This window comes from Choloepus didactylus, chromosome 7 (genome assembly GCF_015220235.1).
Source record: "Choloepus didactylus isolate mChoDid1 chromosome 7, mChoDid1.pri, whole genome shotgun sequence".
Taxonomy (NCBI): domain Eukaryota; kingdom Metazoa; phylum Chordata; class Mammalia; order Pilosa; family Megalonychidae; genus Choloepus; species Choloepus didactylus.
In genome coordinates this window covers 54,809,789-54,831,316 of record NC_051313.1, presented here as the reverse complement: position 1 = coordinate 54,831,316, position 21,528 = coordinate 54,809,789, and the positions used below count along the sequence as shown (strand labels likewise).

General features: G+C 39.5%; 1 protein-coding gene across 13 annotated transcripts in view; it reads left to right on the top strand.

The window, feature by feature from the left end:
* Window positions 1-21,528, top strand: part of KLHL32 (kelch like family member 32) — a 318,742-nt gene that overhangs the window by 107,959 nt on the left and 189,255 nt on the right. For 12 of the 13 annotated variants that reach the window (XR_005217809.1, XM_037842503.1, XM_037842505.1 and 9 more), the window contains one exon: window positions 18,401-18,488. Coding sequence is in view for 12 of the 13 variants with exons in the window: in XM_037842503.1 (XP_037698431.1) it covers window positions 18,466-18,488 (23 nt within the window). In the remaining variant the exon portion in view is untranslated. Of the gene's footprint in view, window positions 1-16,147; window positions 16,222-18,400; window positions 18,489-21,528 lie in introns of those variants that run through there. The other variant, XM_037842506.1, reaches the window with a different exon arrangement.

Sequence of the window (21,528 nt, the reverse complement as noted above, 5' to 3'; positions counted from 1 at the left end):
CTTTCCCACAAAATATACAATTCTTCATAGTTTATAAATTACATCAGAATTGTGACCCAGTATGAAAAGCAGTCAAGTTACTAATTTAAAACTTTTTTTTTGGACTCCGGATGGTCCTTTTATTTAGTTCTGTTGCTAGTTAATGGACTCTCCTAGGAAAATGAGCTACATTTGAAATAGAGAGAGAACTGGGGGGAGAGAACCCTACCCCCAACTTTTTAGGTGGAATAGCCATGCAAGGGGAGGCTGGGGATTTAGGCCAGAGCTGGGAGGAAAGATTTTCAAAGAATCATTGCTAGTTCCATGTCTTCACTGAAGGTAAAAACTAAACATGTGCCCATGTCCAAGCAAGCTAGAATCATGACTCAGATGAGTCTTATTTAAGGAAATTGGAGACTTTGCCCGAGGAGGAGGGAAGTAGAGGGTGGACCAGGTGGAGCTCCTGCAAAGGAAAGCGTCTGGGCTGCGTGGCTAGACCCAGATGGGATCAGCAACAGCCCTCTAACATTGGTCCCGATGTGTCCTCAACTTGGGCTGTGTTTAACATTGTCAGTGACTGGAAGTTCGGTATTGTAAGGGGACAGCAGCAGGAAGAAAGCTTATGAAATAATGCTCAAAATCAGGTGAGCAGAACTATGATGGTTCTGGGTCTTTTGTGAGTACGGTCCCAAAGAAGGCTGAGGGAGGTAGGGGATGGAGTGGTACCGATGGGGCTCGTTACCACCCCATCCCCGGTGGGACAGTTCCTGTGTACCACCTGGCTTTGCTAGAACTAGTTTAGGAACTAGCAATGATTGATAAAAGAGTAAAGGACCTCTGTCAGTAACTGAAGGGGGCTGATGGTTTAGAGTTCATCACCACGACCACTATCAAGATAATACTCGTTGAGCCCTGTGAGTCCCAGAAACTGACAGTACTCTGGATTCCCTTATTTGATTGTATGTTTCATAAATTTAATTCATTTAATTGAATTGTATAACTTGTAGGATAAGTTGGAATAATTTTTAAATTTCGTTATTATTTTTACCACAGTTTGGTACTCACACATGATTTAGAGAGTCAGTTCTGCAGGCTTAAGTGGAAATATAGAAAAGGCCGTTGCTCTTAGTTCTTTTAGCTGTTTCTGTAGGTATTTCATATTTCTCAGTAGCATCCTTATACGTGCCAGGGCTTGATTCCCCCAACACCCTCTCCTTCTGGTGTTAGCCATGATCTGTTGACTTCCTGCTATGGAAAGTGAACATTAGCTCTTCATCAATCCCTTGCAACCACCCCTATCACCCATATGCACACTTTTCATCCTCCATTCTCTCAGCTTGGTTACACTGATTTTTTTATTGGATCAAATTCCATTTTTATGTAGCTGTAATGATCTAAATGCTATTCACAACTGAATATTGATTACTTTTCCTTTCCTGTGCAACTTTTATTTTTCCTGGAGTTAGTAATTATCTTGGTTTTTCCTTTGCTTAGGTTTATATGTTATCATCACTAATTTAACCCCCAAACTCCTCCCTAGTTGTAAACAGATAGAAAATGCATTAGATTTTCTGTTAGTTTCATCTTCTAGAAGTCTCTCTGAATCCTTCTGAACTGCTCCAGTCTTCTTAGCTGCAGTTTTGGGATCTTCCTTCACCATTAACTTGGGGGTTCCCTTATCTCTTTCTTGGGTTGAATTCTTGGTTTCCTGAATCCCGTGTTTTGCATTTCCTCATCCTCTAGAAACTTCCTGAGAGAAAATGCTTAGGAGATAATTGTTCTTTTCCAAGTCTGAAAAAGTCTTTATTTTACTTTTACATTTTAAAAAAAATGAAAAATTTGGTGATAGAATTCTGTGTTGGAAAACATTTTTCTTCAGAATTTGAAGGCTTTGTTCAATGATCATCTAGCTTCCATATATTGATATTGAAAAGTCTGATCTTATCCTGATTTGATCCTCTATATGAAACATAGCTTTTGGTAATTTTTTTTCTGAAAACTTCTGAAATTTTTAAGTCTCCAGTCTTCTGAAACCTCAGATTGTTGGAGCTCACTGGGGTGTGTATTTTGAGCACTGTGCCAGGCACTCTTGTCCTTCAGTACTGGGAAAATACGTTGATGTATTTCTTTGACTATTTCTACTCTTTTGAGATCACTGTTTTCTGTTTCTCAGTCTCCTTATTTTATTTTTTGAAATCTTCCCTACTCAGATTCTCTAATCTTTTGTTCTCCTGCTTTCCATTCCTTTTTTAAAAATCTTTACTTTCTGAGTTTCTTCAACTTTACCTTGCCATCTTTCTATTAAGTCTTTTGTTTCTGCTGTCAAATTTTTAATTTCCAAAAGATATTTCTCCTAACCCTTCTCTCTCTCTTTTTTTTAATAGCTTCCTGTTCTCATTTCATGGATGTAGTATTTTCTCATATCCCTCTGTTGATATAAATGATAGGTTTTTTAGGGGAAGGGGGTAGTTTTCCTTTCTTACACCCCCATGCCCACCCACCAATTTCCCATGTCTGCTTTGGTCTCTCTTTCTCTCCTCTTGGATTGTTGCCCAGGAACTGTCCTGTAGCATGATCTGGCTGGGCTACTTATTTGGGGAACCTGTGATATCAGATCTTTAGGGTTTTCCTTTTGGTTTAATCATATTCCCTAGAAAATAATCTAATTTCCTTGGAGGACATAAACCCAGCTGCTGGCATTCTAGAAACTGAATGGGGGAATGAAAGCTTAGGGTCTCCACATTTGGCTTGTAAACTTTCACATACCCACCTTGTTTTCCTAATGGTGCCTCTGGCCTCCCCTGTGCCTGAGGTTCTCTAGTCTAGGGACCCTCTTATTCTTTCCAGAGTGAGGGAAGGACAGCAGTCATGTAGCACGGAGTAGGTGAGTGATCTAGGGGTTCTAGTTCCCGGGTCTTCTGGATATTCCTTAATGAAAATTGGATTTTTTTTTTTTTTTTTTTTTTTTTTAGTATCCTTCACTGCCAGCTTGGAATTCATCTTTCTCAGTTTTGTAAGTCAGTTATTATGCATCCATCTGCTTTACAGCTTCAATAAGTATTAATGGCTTTTATTCTCTTGTACTCTTTGATCTTGTGGGTATATTGTCATTTTTAATCTCTTACTGTGGTTTTATTTGGGAAATTTCCTCAACTGAAAATGAAAAACAAATTTTTTAACACTTAACATTCCTGAAATTGGGGTGGATATTGCAGTTAAACATTAAACGTACTTGTGTTCAATCTGTCATCAACTGGAAACCCTTTTGCAAGTTCTGTATTTATAACCACTTTACTGATTTAGGAAGTTGAGGCTTAGAGAAATTAAGCAATTTCATGAAGGACTCACATAACATTATTGGAGCCAGGACACAAACCTGGGTAGTCTGACTCTAGAACCTACTGTTTTTAACCAGTAGGTTCTGCATCTCCAGCTAGTACAGGTTTCTCACTTTATAACACAATAATTTGTAGGCCTCCTTATCTTTGTGTTGTACTTCTTGTCTGGAAAGCCTCTTCCTTCATCTCTGCATCCTTCAGTGCGCCTCCATTTAACCTTCCCCCACCAGTCTCTTCTTTGGTTGGACAATGTGGTACAGCAGAATGTAGGAGAGCTGGGTTTGAAACTCACCTTCAGTTGAGCATTTCAGCTTGCCAAGCCTCTGCTTTTTCATCTGAAAAAAAAAAAAAAATGACCCATTTAATTCCCATAATGCCAGACTGTTGTAAGAATTAAATGTGATGGTACATATACATACTCCCAGCCTCCTTATTTAGGCACTTGGACTACAGTATTTCCCCAGTTCTAACGTTTCTTGCAGATATAAGACACATCTTTTCAAGGTAAAAAATAGTTAATATATATGTCAATTTAGGTACAACCACAATTTCAGAAATTTTTAAATGAGAAATTGTACACCTCTCAGAAAAACATGCAGAGTGTTTTGTACTGTTAGGGTAACTGCAAGTGTTTGCCATGTCTTATTTTGTCAATTACAGGCTTTTTGGAGACAGAGACCTCATATCGGGTTCAGGGACTACTGTGGGTATATGAAAGCATGTAGCAAGTATCTGAATGAAAGGACAGTCCATGTTTAAAAAGGCAACAGTAAGACTGTTTCTCTCTATGTAAATTAAGTTTGGACTATGTTATGGATTGAATTGCCCCCCCCCCCCCCAAAATATGTTCAAATCCTAAATCCCCGTCTTGTGAATGATCTTATTTGGAAGTAAGATCTTTGAAGATGTCATTAGTTAAGATGTGGCCAAAATGGACTAGGGTGGGCCCTAATCCAATATGATTGTGTCCTTTTAAAGAGAGGAAATTTGGACACAGTTAATAGGAGACAGTCAGAGAAGATGGCCATGTGACAGGCAGAGGCTGAGTTATGTCATGCATTGCTGGCAAGCCACTGCCAGAACTTCACGGCCCTCAGAGAGCATGGCCCTGAAATACCTTGATTTCAGACTTCTGGCTTCCAGAACTGAGGCAATACATTTCTGTTGTTTAAGCCAACTAATTTCTGATACTTTGTTGCAGCAGCCCTGGTAAATTAAGTCATAGGCTTGAGAATTGTTAAGTTGTATATTTTCTATTTCCTAGAAGGCAATTATTAATCAGAGCAGAATGGTTATTTATTGTCTGATTAAGAACTTTTATACTTTGTATACAATTTTCTAATAAAAATAAAATTACATACATGTAACACATTGAATTTCTTGCTATATAATAATGTGCTATTATGTACAAATAATTTGTGTACTAGCAAAATGCTCTACATTGTGCCACCTGTAAAAATGCAAGGGGGTAATTTAATTAAGTGGTATGAGAGTTATAAGAAATGTTTTAATAAAAATCTTCATGGCAACACTTTTTAAAAGCACCTCAGGATATTATAATTGCAGGTTAGGTTATTTTGACAAGACTGTGTAACTGATCCAAGCATTTTATGTTTCTATTCATAGAAAAGTGATGGAACTAAAAATTATAAGAGCTGAAAAAGGGGTGTTCTAATGTGACTGGAAGAACTAACTTAAACATCATATTTTAGTTTGATTCTCAGGCTCTCCAGGCATATTCACGAGAATGACTAGACATTTCATCTTCTTAAATAGAGAAAATTTTTGATGTTTATTGCAACATTTTATTCTTTTAGGGAATGATTTTGTAATAGAAACAAAAACACTATAGTTCAATATATACAAACAATTTGGCAGTAGGTCTCATATTCTTAATTCTAAAACAGATATATACTGTACTTTCCCTTCTTTGGGGATATTGTGACAATAAGAGTAATCTCAGGAGCTTCAAGTCAGTGAGCAAGATAGATGCAGATCTTGCCCATATAGACAGGATGAACAAACTGATCATCCAGACTGGGAAGTGAGAGAACAAAGTCACTACTGTTAGTTATTATACTGGATCACTAGGTTAAACTGGGACTATCTCAAGATGAATGACTATCCCACTTATAGAGCTTGCTATCTGAGGGTGGGGTTTTGGGTCAAAGTGAGGGTAGGCCAATAGAACCTTCCTAGTAAGTAATTATATGAAGTCTTGTCTATACTGTTAATATAGATATGTGCTATACATTCCCCATCCTCTTCAGGCCTGGTAGGATGGGGAATCAGGGAAGGCTTCCCAGAGGAGGTGACATGTGAGAATTGTAGGATGAATAGAATCTAGCCAGGAAAAGAGGACTCAAAGTTGATGTTCTCCTGCCTTGGTATATACATCCTGGGGTCTGTCCGTGTCCTTGGATCTGTTCCTTTCATTAGTATTGGGTTGTAGTTAAGAGTGTGGACTGGGGGGTCAGTCTGCTTGGTTTGAAGTCTGGTTTCACACTTTCTCATTGTGTGGTCTTCAGCAAATTACTTAACTTCTTTAAGCCTTAGGATCATTCTCTATAAAAAGGGGATAATAAATGCCTATTGGGTTAAGCAAGGCATATGAAACAGCTCTGTGCCTGGCGCTTGCTAAGTCTGTAATAAGGACTATCCTGTGTGAAGAAAAGGGTTAACAAAGAAGGCCTGGGATTGCTGTATTAGAAAAGCCTGTTTGCAAGGTTGGTCCTTGGCTGGTGTCTGGGAACTTGGATTTTGGAGGGCTCACCCCATTCCCAGAACTGATAAGGGAAACTTACTGTTCCTAAACTGTTTGTACAAACAATATGGTCTATGCTAAACACCTGCTTCCCTTCTGGGAGTCTGGGGTTTGGGCACATACTAGGTAGAGGGTACCTATGTGACCAGCCCCAGTAAAAACTCTGGATGCTGAGTCTTTACAGTGCTTCCCTGGTAGACATTTCACACACGTGTTGTCACCATTTGCTGCGGGAGGAATTAAGCATGTCCTGTGTGACTCTACTGGGAGAGGGCTCCAGGAAGCCTGTACTTGCAAGAGTCCTGTGAGTCCTCCTAGCGAATCATCAAACCCAGGGTGGTCTTAGGAAGCCCAGACACAGTCTGTCATCACCATTGTCATCATTCTTTTCTTTTCATGTGACTTTGAGAAATGACTGCATTACCACCCACGTGATGATGTGTGCAGGTGGAGGAGGACTAGCGTTTCCCCTCCTTGTACATACACCTTTGCACATTTATCTGATTAATTCTACACAGTGAATTTCTAGCAGTGGAATTTCTGGATCAAAGGGTTTGCATGTGGTAAGGCTTTTGAAACATATTTACAAACTGTCTTTTGGAAAGGCTGTACCAATTTAAATGCCTGCCTATATGTGTGTCATTTTTCTTGTTCCCCCCAGCCATTATCATTCTATGCCAATATGATTGGAAGGAAGTGGCATCTTGTTGATTTATTTGCTTTCTTATTGCTAACCCGGTTGAACACTTATGTTTATTGTTCCTTTATATTTCTATTTTAGCATTTTGCCTGTTTATGCTCTTTGTCCCTTATTTTCTATGGAGCTGTTAATCTTTTTCTTATTGATGTGTAAATGCTTTATATATTAATGCTATTAATGAATTTTCTCTTCTCTTGCTCTTGACAACTATTGATAGCATACACATTCTTGGTTCTTAACTTGTGTGCCAATTATTAAGCTGTATTTCCATTTTGATGATTTTGTTTTAATGAAATGCAGAAAAATTTCTTGAACCCTGCTAACCTATTGTCAGATTCTGCCTGAGGCTGATGGTATCATGCAACATGTTCTATTTCTCTCCTAGTTCTGCTCTTACCTACACTTTTGACAAATGTGTCCTCTGTATTTCTGTCCAGGTATTGAGCAAAGAGAGTCAAACTAATGTATATTGAGCACCACTGAGTACCTGTCACTGTACTAGGTACTTTCAAATATGTGACGGGTTAAATAGATATATAGAAGACCCTGAAGCTCTGCTGCATGAGTTTTCATAGATTTCATAGGTATTAACTATCCTTTCCTAGCAATAAAATATGTGGATTACATGTCACCTTAATTCAAAATAATCGGTGATCCAGTGTATTCCATCATTTAAAAAAGAAACAACTTTGTTCCTATTATAAATACAAATTTGTCTGGGATTATTGAGCTGAGCAAACATACACTAGTTGTCCGTGTATCCTGGCACCCATTGGTGAGATCCTTCTGCAGAAAAATCTTTAAGCTTTTGCCTCTTAATTGCCTTCCCCACTCCCATTAGGGTTATAAGAAATACTCAGTATATCAATGTCAAACAGAGCTCATTTTTAGCTTCAGTGAATTATTTACCCCAAGTTCCTTACTGACAAAGTGAGGATATCTCCCACATCGGGTTATTGTGAGTATTAAATGAGAAAATGCATATAAAGCACTTCTTGGTATAATAGCAGTCAAATAGAAAGCATTTGTTTTATAATAGTGATTTTGAATTGAAACTAATGGTTATTTGATAGGAAGACTTTAAGTTTATGACGAAGTAGTATGTTCCGAATGACTCTCTTATTTTATATATTAAAGGGGCTGTAGGATTTTGAAAGAATGGGGCAGTTTTGTTCTATTGGCCTAAATTTCTATTCAGGTGGCAAAATATGCTTTGATCACACATTGGATATTTCCTGTGAGAGTTATCATATCACTTTCTTATTTAGTGGGAGAGCTTACATGTTCTCACTCTGTTAAATGGAAAGCATCCTTGTTTATCTCAGGAGTGAATGAATATTCCATACAGGAAAGTATGACAGTGGGGTACTTTTTAATGTTTGATTGGATTAAAGGAATAGCTAATATCACTTATTAGCCTTCACATGATGTTCTGGCTGGTAATTCACACAATAATCAAAAACCCCAGAATTAAAGATAAATTAAATCTATTTGTAACAGATAAAATAATAACTTGGGACTATTGCATGTGTCTTGATTCTTTATGCTAATTTACCAATATTTGTTTTCAAGACATATTAATATGTAGAATTGGAGATCATTAAGCACTTAAGTACATTGGAGAATTTTAATGTATTTTTTCATGGTCAAGACCTATACATATAGCTTATAACTTACCTCTAAGCTTTCTCTGCATTTACTTCTGCCTGCTTGAAGTCTGATATTTCCCTTAAATTACTGTAAATCGCTGGGATCAGAAATAAGCAAGACTTAAATCATCAGATAACTTCAGAAGTATAAAACTAAAATGTTGTTATATGTGGGAATTCTGTAGATAAAATATTGTAAACTAGAATGTCTTGCTTTGCTATGCTATGTTCTTGCACGTATTCCACTCCCAAAGCCAGGCTTATCTGTTGTCTACTTGCCTGTCGATCTTTGTGTCATAAAGGTCAAAACATCCTGCCTCTCCTCCTGCCCCCCTAAACAGCCTTGAGTGCCAGCACATCTCCCTACCCTGAAAATCTCAGTAAAAACTGAGATGAGAACTGCTTGGGAGGACACTCTCCGTTGAGTTGTTCTCACTCTCGCCTCTCTTGACTTTTGTCTTGAGTAATTCATTGCGTCACCGTGGTTACTGCTGGACAGAAAACCACAATTATACAAATACAGTAGCAAGAATATACTAGTTTCTTATATATTGGTGAGAGTGGTATGGTGGATAAAATCTCTAAAGGTTAAACCAAGCAGGTTATGTATGAAAAGAAACTTACCAGCAACAGAGGAGTTTCTGCTAACAAACATTTCCTAAAAGGCCAGTGAATAATCTTGATTATGTGAAAGAATTGCTATAGTTTTGAGCAACATTTACTGCATTTCCCAAGGTTGAGTGCCCAGCTTCCTCTGAGGAGCCTGGAGTGTGAAGTCTGAGTCATTACAAGCTGCAGAGAGGTCTAGAGAATGGTCTTGAAGGATGGCTGCTGTATGCATCTTTGGCATTTACTAAATAAGCAACATCATCAGAAAGCAAAATAAATGTAAGACTTTACCTGCTGACCTGTCACCTGAGCAAATCTCTGTGATTTGTGTGTGTCCATATAATAAAAGGATCACATGGATGTTTACTGAGACAGTGATTTACTAGTCCTTCAGCTAGGCGCAGTGCATTCATTACATGGCTTTTGTGATGAGGTGGTATTATCTGTATTTGGAGCAGTTGAGGCTCAGGGAAGGTAAGTGACTGGCTCAGGGTAGGTCAGCTACCGTGAAGACAAACTGATAGGTGAACACAGCTCCATTTTTGAAAATATTTGTTGGAATTTGTGTTTGCAAACTAAATTTATTTGGTTGTATTTCTAACTGCAGAAGTTGAAATTTGTTACTATTGGTGACCATTACATGCTCTGTAAAGTGGCACAAGCCAGATTTTCTACCGCTAAATGAAATGCGCTGTTATCTGCCATGGTTTTTTCTAGGAGTTGTGCTGCAGAATACTCCCTCCTCCCTTCCTAAATTCATTAGGCTAAGCCAAGAAGTTGATCTAAAGATACTTTAAAATTTTAACTTATGTTTTCTCAGCTATCTTTATAAATATTTATATTCTTGTCCTTAAATAGTGTCTAGTGAAGTTAGCAAATGTTCTGTTCACCAAATATTACCTTTATACATTCAGTGGTTGACCACAGAGCAATTAATACTGAGACTTCAGGACCTTGCCCTTTAAAAAATATAGAGGAAATAGCATTTGATATCATAAATGTATACTTCAGTTATCTGAACCTGTGTCTTCTGGGAAGTTCTTGGAGTGTATTTTCCCATAGACGCAATATTTAAAATTTAAATGATTAAATTCTCAGGTAAGTTCAATATAAATGTTTGTTTCTTTTTTATTTTTTTAAAGCAGCAAAACCCTTTTCTCCAAATGAAATATTTTGCAGAACCCTAATTAAATTTCTTAGTACTCTTAATCCCCAGTTGGGTTGACAAGTTCCTTGCTTTGGTTAAGTTGTGAGGATCCAGGGCATTTCATGGCCCTCACTGGCAGGAATGCATGGAAATCCAGAAAGTCCTCTCTTTCCATCTCCCACCTCTACCTTTCTCTCTACTGCAGCTTTTACTGTTTCTTTCTTGCTTAAGTATTTTCTTGGTTTCCTAATCCACACAAAAGAAAACAGAGCTGATTTTAGGATGAGGCAAGCAAGGCACCAAAAAACTGTGACTAAGAAATAATATTTCAAAACATCAAAATTAATATCAATTTTAGGAGGTGGGACAAGATGGTGGACTGGTGAGCTGTATGTTTTAGTTACTCCTCCAGGAAAGTAGGTAGAAAGCCAGGAACTGCGTGGACTGGACACCACAGAGCAATCTGACTTTGGGCATACTTCATACAACACTCTTGAAAATGTGGAACTGCTGAGATCGGCGGAATCTGTGAGTTTTTGTGGCCAGGGGACCCTCACCCCTCCCTGCCAGGCTCAGTCCCGTGGGAGGAGGGGCTGTCAGCTCCGGGAAGGAGAAGGGAGAACTGCAGTGGCAGCCCTTATCGGAAACTCATTCTACTGATCCAAACTCCAACCATTGATAGACGGAGACCAGACACCAGAGAATCTGAGAGCAGCCAGCCCAGCAGAGAGGAGACAGGCATAGAAAAAAAACAACACAAAAAACTCCAAAATAAAAGCGGAGGATTTTTGGAGTTCTGGTGAACATAGAAAGGGGAAGGGCAGAGCTCAGGCCCTGAGGCTCATATGCAAATCCCGAAGAAAAGCTGATCTCTCTGCCCTGTGTAACTTTCCTTAATGGCCCTAATTGCTTTGTCTCTTAGCATTTCAATAGCCCATTAGATCTCTAAGGAGGGCCCTTTTTTTAATCCTTTTTTCTTTTTCTAAAACAATTACTCTAAGAAGCCCAATACAGAAAGCTTCAAAGACTTGCAATTTGGACAGGTCAAGACAAGAGCATAACTAAGAGAGCTCTGAGACAAAAGGCAGTAATCCAGTGGCTGAGAAAATTCACTAAACACCACAACTTCCCAAGAAAAGGGGGGTGTCTGCTCACAGCCATCATCCTGGTGCACAGGAAACACTCCTGCCCATCGCCAGCCCCATAGCCCAGAGCTGCCCCAGACAACCCAGTGTGACTGAAACACTTCAAATAACAGGCACACACCACAAAACTGGGCGTGGACATTAGCCTTCCCTGCAACCTCAGCTGATTGTCCCAGAGTTGGGAAGGTGGTGCAGTGTGAATTAACAAAGCACCATTCAGTCATCATTTCAGCAGACTGGCAGCCTCCCTACACGGCCCAGCAGCCCAGAACCGCCCTGGGGGGACGGCACTCACCTGTGACATAGCACAGTCATCCCTCAACAGAGGACCTGGGGTGCACAGCCTGGAAGAGGGGCCCACTTGCAAGTCTCAGGAGCCATACACCAATACCAAGGACTTGTGGGTCAGTGGCAGAGACAAACTGTGGCAGGACTGAACTGAAGGATTAGACTATTGCAGCAGCTTTAAAACTCTAGTATCACCAGGGAGATTTGATTGTTAGAGCCACCCCCCCTCCCTGACTGCCCAGAAACACGCCCCATATACAGGGCAGGCAACACCAACTACACACGCAAGCTTGGTTCACCAGTTGGACCCCACAAGACTCACTCCCCCACTCACCAAAAAGGCTAAGCAGGGGAGAACTGGCTTGTGGAGAACAGGTGGCTCGTGGACGCCACCTGCTGCTTAGTTAGAGAAAGTGTACTCCACGAAGCTGTAGATCTGATAAATTAGAGATAAGGACCTCAATTGGTCTACAAATCCTAAAAGAACCCTATCAAGTTCAGCAAATGCCAAGAGGCCAAAAACAACAGAAAATTATAAAGCATATGAAAAAACCAGATGATATGGATAACCCAAGCCCAAGCACCCAAATCAAAAGATCAGAAGAGACACAGCACCTAGAGCAGCTACTCAAAGAGCTAAAGATGAACAATGAGACCATAGTACGGGATACAAAGGATATCAAGAAGACCCTAGAAGAGCATAAAGAAGACATTGCAAGACTAAATAAAAAAATGGATGATCTTATGGAAATTAAAGAAACTGTTGACCAAATTAAAAAGATTCTGGACACTCATAGTACAAGACTAGAGGAAGTTGAACAACGAATCAGTGACCTGGAAGATGACAGAATGGAAAATGAAAGCATAAAAGAAAGAATGGGGGAAAAAATTGAAAAAATCGAAATGGACCTCAGGGATATGATAGATAATATGAAACGTCCGAATATAAGACTCATTGGTGTTCCAGAAGGGGAAGAAAAGGGTAAAGGTCTAGGAAGAGTATTCAAAGAAATTGTTGGGGAAAACTTCCCAAATCTTCTAAACAACATAAATACACAAATCATAAATGCTCAGTGAACTCCAAATAGAATAAATCCAAATAAACCCACTCCGAGACATATTCTGATCACACTGTCAAACCCAGAAGAGAAGGAGCAAGTTCTGAAATCAGCAAGAGAAAAGCAATTCACCACATACAAAGGAAACAGCATAAGACTAAATAGTGACTACTCAGCAGCCACCATGGAGGCAAGAAGGCAGTGGCATGATATATTTAAAATTCTGAGTGACAAAAATTTCCAGCCAAGAATACTTTATCCAGCAAAGCTCTCCTTCAAATTTGAGGGAGAGCTTAAATTTTTCACAGACAAACAAATGCTGAGAGAATTTGCTAACAAGAGACCTGCCCTACTGGAAATACTAAAGGGAGCCCTACAGACAGAGAAACAAAGAAAGGACAGAGAGACTTGGAGAAAGGTTCAGTACTAAAGAGATTCGGTATGGGTACAATAAAGGATATTAATAGAGAGAGGGGAAAAATATGACAAACATAAACCAAAGGATAAGATGGCTGATTCACGAAATGCCTTCACGGTTATAACGTTGAATGTAAATGGATTAAACTCCCCAATTAAAAGATATAGATTCGCAGAATGGATCAAAAAAAATGAACCATCAATATGTTGCATACAAGAGACTCATCTTAGACACAGGGACACAAAGAAACTGAAAGTGAAAGGATGGAAAAAAATATTTCATGCAAGCTACAGCCAAAAGAAAGCAGGTGTAGCAATATTAATCTCAGATAAAATAGACTTTAAATGCAGGGATGTTTTGAGAGACAAAGAAGGCCACTACATACTAATAAAAGGGGCAATTCAACAAGAAGAAATAACAATCGTAAATGTCTATGCACCCAATCAAGGTGCCACAAAATACATGAGAGAAACACTGGCAAAACTAAAGGAAGCAATTGATGTTTCCACAATAATTGTGGGAGACTTCAACACATCACTCTCTCCTATAGATAGATCAACCAGACAGAAGACCAATAAGGAAATTGAAAACCTAAACAATCTGATAAATGAATTAGATTTAACAGACATATACAGAACATTACATCCCAAATCACCAGGATACACATGCTTTTCTAGTGCTCACGGAACTTTCTCCAGAATAGATCATATGCTGGGACATAAAACAAGCCTCAATAAATTTAAAAAGATTGAAGTTATTCAAAGCACATTCTCTGACCAGAATGGAATACAATTAGAAGTCAATAACCATCAGAGACTTAGAAAATTCCCAAATACCTGGAGGTTAAACAACACACTCCTAAACAATCAGTGGGTTAACGAAGAAATAGCAAGAGAAATTGCGAAATATATAGAGACAAATGAAAATGAAAATTAATATCAATTTTAAAACAATATAGAATCGGTATAAAAATAGCTACCTCTGGCAGTTTATTTGTTTGTTTGTTTGTTTTGTTTTTCTTACAAATGAGCTGCAGCCCAACTGATCTGGAGACTGGTGGTTCCAAATCCCAGAGAAGGACTTTGACCCAGACTAAGGCCCAGACTCTTAGACCAAGGAAGTAAGGTGTGCTGTTGGGAGGTACATGATATGAACGTAACCATGTGGAAGGCCAGGTATACTCTACCCAAGTATAATACACATGTAAGTGAGGAGACTGGCCAGGGTGCAGTGAGCTGGGGAACCCTGATTCCTGGACTTGTCTTTTCCTCACTTTGAGCTATATCCTGAGTTACCACCACTGAACTCACCAAGCACTGATGGGGAGAGTTAAGCCCATTTGAACAGGGAATTCCATTTCAATCAACCAATGAGTTCATGCCTGCTGTGTACAAGACCTAGGAGAAAAATACTGGGACCTGTGGGTCAGAGTAGTGCGTATTGAGGGAAAATAGATGCCAACCCCCAGATAGGTAGCCAGAGGGGTCTTGATTGGGAGAGGCAGGTTGTGTGGACTGGTGATGACCCTTATGTGAGTGGGGCAACCAATAGGAGACTGGCTTTGGTTTCTTTAACCCTAAGAACTCTAGCACCTTTCCAACAATCCTGAAACCACAGTCAGAGTGGTCTTTAAATCTCATCTTGCCCTTCCTTGCTTTAAAATCTTCAGTGGGCTTCCACTGCTTTTAGGATAAAGACCAACATCAAAATCCTGCTTGTGTGATCTGGCCTCTAATAAACGCTGCTTCTTTCTGCCTTAGGATCTTTGTCCAGGGTGCCCCCCATCAACCCCCTCCCCACCCTTTCATCCAGGTAATACAGAATTATCTTCCAGAGCTCAGCTGAAATGCCAGGTCCTCAAGGAAGCCACCTTCCTTGACACAGAGGAGGAGTCAGCCCCCCGTTATAATAATTATAACAGCAACAATAGCTAACACCTATAAAGCCCTTACTGTGTGGCAGACACTTTTCCAAGAATTTCATTCATTTACTCCTATGATGTTAGTACTACTATTTTTCAGATCAGGGAACTATGCTTGGAGCACCTGTACCACTCTTTCATAGCACTTGTCACAATTCTAATTAAATAATGAATGATATAGGCACCGGTAATGGGCAGAATAGTGCTGAAGGATAGCTTTTTGGTTAAAGGGAAGGGCTAGGAAGTGGTCTTGAAGTTGTGTTTGCATAGTAGTGCACCATGTGCTCTGGGTTGCATGCTTATTTGGGATGGCTTTGAGAGATTAATTAAGATGATCAGGGCTCAAATACTTGCAAGCCACCCTTTGCTCTCCGTCGTGGCCCACTCTAAGCTCTGTGAAAGCAGGAACTATTATATTAACTACTGTATCATAGGGACCCGGCTCTGGGTCTTGTATAAAATAGTCCCTCAAGTATCTATTGTTTGATTAAGTGAAAGAAATCTTTGGGGTATTTTTGGGCAAACTACACCCCATTTTACCTGAGATATACAGCATTGATGGTAAAGGTCAGTATGATGGGCTTTGTTTGACCTTTATTAAATGGTGGATGCTGACAACCTAAGGCAATATATGCGTGGAACCTAGTTAGGGAACCACGTAGGACAGGGGAGCAGACTTCACACCTTAGTTCTGATCTCTAAAGTAAGGCAGGGCTGGAAGGAGCATTCTGTACCACGTGGAAGCAAGTGGACCCTTTGCTCAAGTGATTGGAAAGCCTAATTTAGTGGAAGAGAATGTGTTAACTGTGTGGTTTGGGGACCATGATGTGGGCAGTTAAGACCAGTACATTCTAGTATTCATAGGATGTGAGTTCTGTGGTGCTCAGAGGCTCAGAGAGTTGTAGATAGTCTTGGCTGAAAGGGACCATGAAGGTGATCACTTTGAATTCAGAGGACAAGAGCCACTTCCTGTGCTTCCAAACCCATATGGCACTCCTCCGAGTGATTGTGCTAACTGCGATTATGTCTGTGGTGGTGTGTGAGCAGCCTTATAGCAAGATGCCAGCAGAGCAGCTCTAGCCTTTCTTCTGTAGTTCTGCTTCCTAGTGCCTGCCAAGCTGGCCCAGCCCTGAATCTGTTCCTGGATTCTGAGGAGGGGAGAGGGCAGGAGGCTGGCCTGACTCTCTCTGGGCTTGTGGGAAGAGGTAAGAGCCTAAGCATGGGAGGGAATCCACATCCTAGGCATTCGGGGAAAGGGCTAGGAGAGGGGAGAAAGGGGAAGAGGTGTGTCTGACCTGAGCTTGCAAATCAGCCATGCTGTACGTTGTTCTTCATGTGAGGGAAATGGAGAAATGTATTTGTTCACAAACTTTAATTTTAATGTAGTAATACATGCATTTAAATATATAGTAAGTATGTAATTAAAAATAGTAAATAACAAATAGTACTGGTGAGTCATCCTTAACTCATTGTAACCCACCTTTAAAGTGGTATCCTTTTCACTCAACTTTGTACAATGAGCAGATTGTATGAATTTTGGAGGAGTGCTAATTTAATGAGTTGGTCTCTAAATAAGCTTCTATAGAAGGGAATTAACTTTATCTCATGATTTTTAATTATATTTGAAACAATGGAAAATATCCAGTTAGATGTGTCTTTTAATTTTGGATTACTTTAACTTTTAGGACTCTTTGTTTTCCATTTGCCTGGTTGGTGAGAGTGTTTAAAAAATATTGGACTTTCAGAAAGATTAAGGTTTTTCGCATATCTGTAATCATAAATATTCTTTGTTATATTAAAGCTTAAGTGTCCATTTCTGTTGGTGTTTGTGTTAGGTGTAAGAAAGAGCCTGGAGTTTATAACCTAGATTCTGAAAGGGAACTACAGCAGTTAATAGGTTGCTAAGCAAGTCTCTTAGCTAACGAAACAATAGTTTTTCCTTGAATTAATCTGACCGTCTGTACTGCTCAATCATAAAGGATCAACTGAAAATGACACTCATTTTAGATTCATAAAAACTTAAAAATAAAAGCATAGACATCTTATTTTCAGGAACTTTAAAAAAGAAAATAAGAATTTAATTTCATGAAATACCAAACAACCTAATATTCAATAACAGTATAGCATGTAGAAGATTGATATCTGCCTGAGCTACTATGCTACCTGTTATATGATCATACCAATTGAGAGTTTATATACTGTAGCAAAAACTATTTTAATCAGATTGTAAATCATAGCTCCCTCTCTTAATACAAGTCAGCAGAAAGGGACACAGCTTAACACATTCCTGTAATAAGCATGTTTACCCTAAGTTATCTGTTTCAAAATAACTCATACATAAGAGAGCCTATTTAGACTATCTAAACTATAATTAATTTTGCTATTTGGCTATATTAGAAAATGGGAGCTAGACTGTCTAACGAGAGTTAAAAAGCATAGTCATGGACCAGGTCCCAGACTATTTAAGTAACTCATTTTTCTGTAAAACAAAAGGGGAGGATTTACCCAGTGTAGGGGCAGATGAGTAATAAAATGACAAAAATATATAAATAATAGAGTGTACTAAGGGGTATGGAATAGTTTGGTGTTCTTTTTTATTTTTTTATTTATTTTGGAGTAATGAAAATGTTGTAAAAGTTTGGCAGTGAATGCACAACTAAATGATGATACTGTGAGCCATTGATTGTATACTTTGGATTATATGGTATGAGTATATCTCGATAAAATTGCATTTAAAAAAAAAAAAAGTTGTGGGGAGAGTTAAATGAGAATATTGCCAAAGAGCAATATCAAAGCTGACAACTTCATCCTTGTTATGTATTTCCAATTATGCTAATCCTGAAGCTCCTTTAAAAATCTGTTTTCCATTTCCTAACTATTTTCATCTTGTTACTTTTCCCGTCTGAGATGTCTGCTCCTTGAATAAAAAAATCATCTTTCTGTAGACACTTAGCCAAGAGGATACTTGACTTCAACTTAATTTCACTAATATTCATGTTTGGAAGGAAAGTAAAATCTTCTGTAAAGGGCAAATCAAATAGTATTATGTGGCATAGACCTTTGTACTATTTATTTCAACAAATCTTAATTTTCTCTTTAGCTGTCTGGTATTTTAATTTTTACTTCAGTCTCTAGTTAGCTATTGTTAATTCTTAAACGCATCTTACTTCCTAGTCTTTGAAACTCCAGTATTGTGAGAAAGTGTACAAATTTAAAAACATTCAGAAATGTTGCTTGTTAAAGAGCTTTGAGTCAGAATGTTGTATCTCGAATATAGAACTCACCAAGGTTCCTCCCTGGATTTTTAAAAGCATTAGCGTCCTGAAGGTCCTGAATGTGCTTTGTTGCATTTAGCTCAATGTGCTTTTTCTTCTTTTTCTTCAGCTGGAATGCTTGCTGATTCCTCTGCAAACTTCTAAGGCTAAGACCCTTGGGAACCCAACTGGAGAATGCCGTCTGAACGCTGCCTCAGGTACATTTTGTAGGTTATGTCCTTGTTTGGTGTTGACAGTCCTGAAATAGTCACACTGTACATTCCAAGACTGAGCATGGAGCAAGAGCTCAACACATACTTGAATGAATTAAACAAAGCAGTCAGAGGTTTTGTCAACTCAGTATGGTAGTGCAAGGGCTAAATGCTATAACCTAGTCCTGGTCAAACCAAGATACATCTTGTGTTTCTTTGAATGATACTACTTTTTATATTATTTAGGTTGCCACCTTCCTTCTTACTACTATAAAGGAATATGATTAAAAAGAATAAAAAATGATGCATCTTTTCCCTTTTAAAGCAAATCGCTTTGCTTATAACTTTTTTTTTCATAACTTATTTAATAGATACATACTGAATCAAGTATTCTCCTTCGTGCTGGGGATACAGCAGTGAACAAAAGAGATAAGTTCCTCCTCTCCTAAAGCATATATTCTGTCTGGGGAAACATTCATCAAACAAATAATCATACCAATACCAAAGTGAATATAACTGTGAAAAGTAGTTTGAAGGGAAAGTGCAGGATGGGGTGACCTGGGGCAGTACCCTGGGGGAATGGGGAGCTTGGCACATTCCCAAACAGAGAGACATCCAATGAGAGAATGTAGGGTGTTGGTTTCAATATCTTCAACATGAGCAAATCTCCATCATCCTTGGAGGGTAGGTTTGTTTTGTGGAAACAGTAAAAGTTGTTAAGAGCCAAGAATAAGAGAGGTGATAAACCTGGGGAATACTTTTGTTTAGGTGAAGAATTGGGTATATCCATTACATAACCAGACTGGCTTTCTTTCATGGCTCTGAAGCTGTTGGAGATGACTAGTTCCAAAAATCTGTTCAGGAATGAAGGCATTGCTGCAGCAAGTGTAGCGTCTCTGCCCTCTCTGGGCGAGTCTGTGGCTCTGAGTCCTGTGGTTCCCAGTGGGGATGATTTTGCCTCCATGGGCAATATCTAGTGATACTTCTGGTTGTCACATCTCAAGTCAGGGTGCTACTGGATTCTAGTGGGTAGTGGCTAGGCCTGATGCTCCTAAATACCCTATAATGTGCAGGACAGCCCCCACAACAAAGAATGATCTGGCCCCAAGTGTCAGTAGTGTCCAGACCTTACAGAATGTGGAGACTGTGGCATCTGGTCTACCACCACCCCAGTAAGTGAAATAAATCCTCTGGCTACCAGGATCATCGTGCATTCTCCTCAAAATGATTTTTATTTTTTGCTTTAAATGTACCATGCCGGTTTATTAGTCAACCTACATCCCACTGCCATCTGTCCTCCATGGCACCATTATCTCCACAATGGTCTTTCCTTCTCTGCCCAGACTCACTCCCACCCTTCCCTACATCACAAAGCCTTCCATTTCTCCCTGTGGAACTGCTCTATCATGACCATATATGCTCTCCTGAGTCATCTCCCTCACCTCTAAAAGCTGTGCTCACCTTTCTGACTTCACTACAACCTGCTTTCCCTTGAGGCAGCACTTCTCCTATAGCCCTCTCAAGTGGCACCATTATTATTTCCTTATACTTCATGTATTTTAGGCATGGATGAGGAATGCTGGGACATAGTTTTGCTTCTAGATCATTTCTCTTCAAACTCATTGGTAGAGAAAGGATCAGCAAGAAAAACATGCTCTTCTGAAGGTTTTGCCCTTCAGTTCTGTCACCCTCTCCTCTCCATTGTTGTCAGGGTCATTTCCCCTCATTTCGCTGAATGCTTTGGCACCTGGCTTACAGTCTTCCTCCTTATCCCAAACCTTTGAGAACCTGCTAGCCCACGATGTCCAACTCTTGGCTCTTAGATTCTCTCCAAGGACCACCTTTTCCCTCCATTCAGCCATCCACTCCCTTGTCATCCCTGGTAGGTAGTTGTTTTATTTCTGAAACCACTACATCAGTTACTTTACTCTTACAGCTCCTTCAAGCTTATTTATTTACCTACCCCCACTATGACTGTACTTTACCAGCCCTGCTATTTTTCTTTTTTTTTTTTTTAATCCATTAATTTTTTTTCCCTTATTTTCCTTCTTAGCCAGTATAGATTCTATGGGCTATCATTTTAGTATTGTTCTTTCTAAATCCTTAATTTCTCTTGCTCCCTGTGTTTTTGAGGCTGGGCAAAGTCCCAGCCCAGATAAACCCAACTATCCATAATTCCAAGCCTACATTTTCCAGTGGTGAATGCCGCCACTGAAACTGTAGATTTCATGAAACCAAACGGTGCCCAAAGTGTTAATGTGTGGTTTTGGTCAACTTACTTCCTCCCCCTTGTACTCAAGGGGCAACTGTCCTTTCTCACAGCTAAGCCCCTTCCTGCTTCTGTGCTTTGAATCTCACCTTTATCTTCTCAGCAGCTTCAACCTTTATCTTCTCAGCAGCTTCAAGTGTTGGTTACCACTCAATTGAGGGGCTCTTGAGGGCTGTGCTTTTTTTCTTTTTTTTATTCCCTCTGTGCCTATGAGTCACAGATTTGCATCTCTGGCCAAGACCTCTTTCTGAGCTGCGGATCCACGAATCAGACTACATATTTGACATCTGCTCTTGGGTATTTTAGACAACTCACCAATACAACATGTCTGAAACCAAACTCCTCTCTCGCAATCCTGAGCTGCTTCCATTTTTCCCTATTCTGAGAATATCAAGTTGTGTAAGCCAGAAACCTGGGAGTCTTCCTGGGGACCCCCCCTCTCTTCTACCCATATCTAACCCATCACCAAGGCCTGTATATTTTCCCTCTTAAATAGCTTTCAAACCCATATACCTCTCTGAAACTCTATCCCATGCTCTAGTTCAGGTGTAAGTCCATTACTCACCTGAACTACAGTCCAGGTCTGGGATGCTGCAGTCTAGCCCAGTCTCCCTGTCTGTTTCTGGTCCTTTAGCCAGAGTGACCTTTCTGTGACTTTCCATTGCCACTTTTCTGTGACTTCTTATGGCCCTTTAGATAACTTGGACCAGAAGTCCTCATGGGTGGATTCCACTGCTCTCGTCTGCTTGTACCATGCTCTCCCTTGTTCTCATGGTT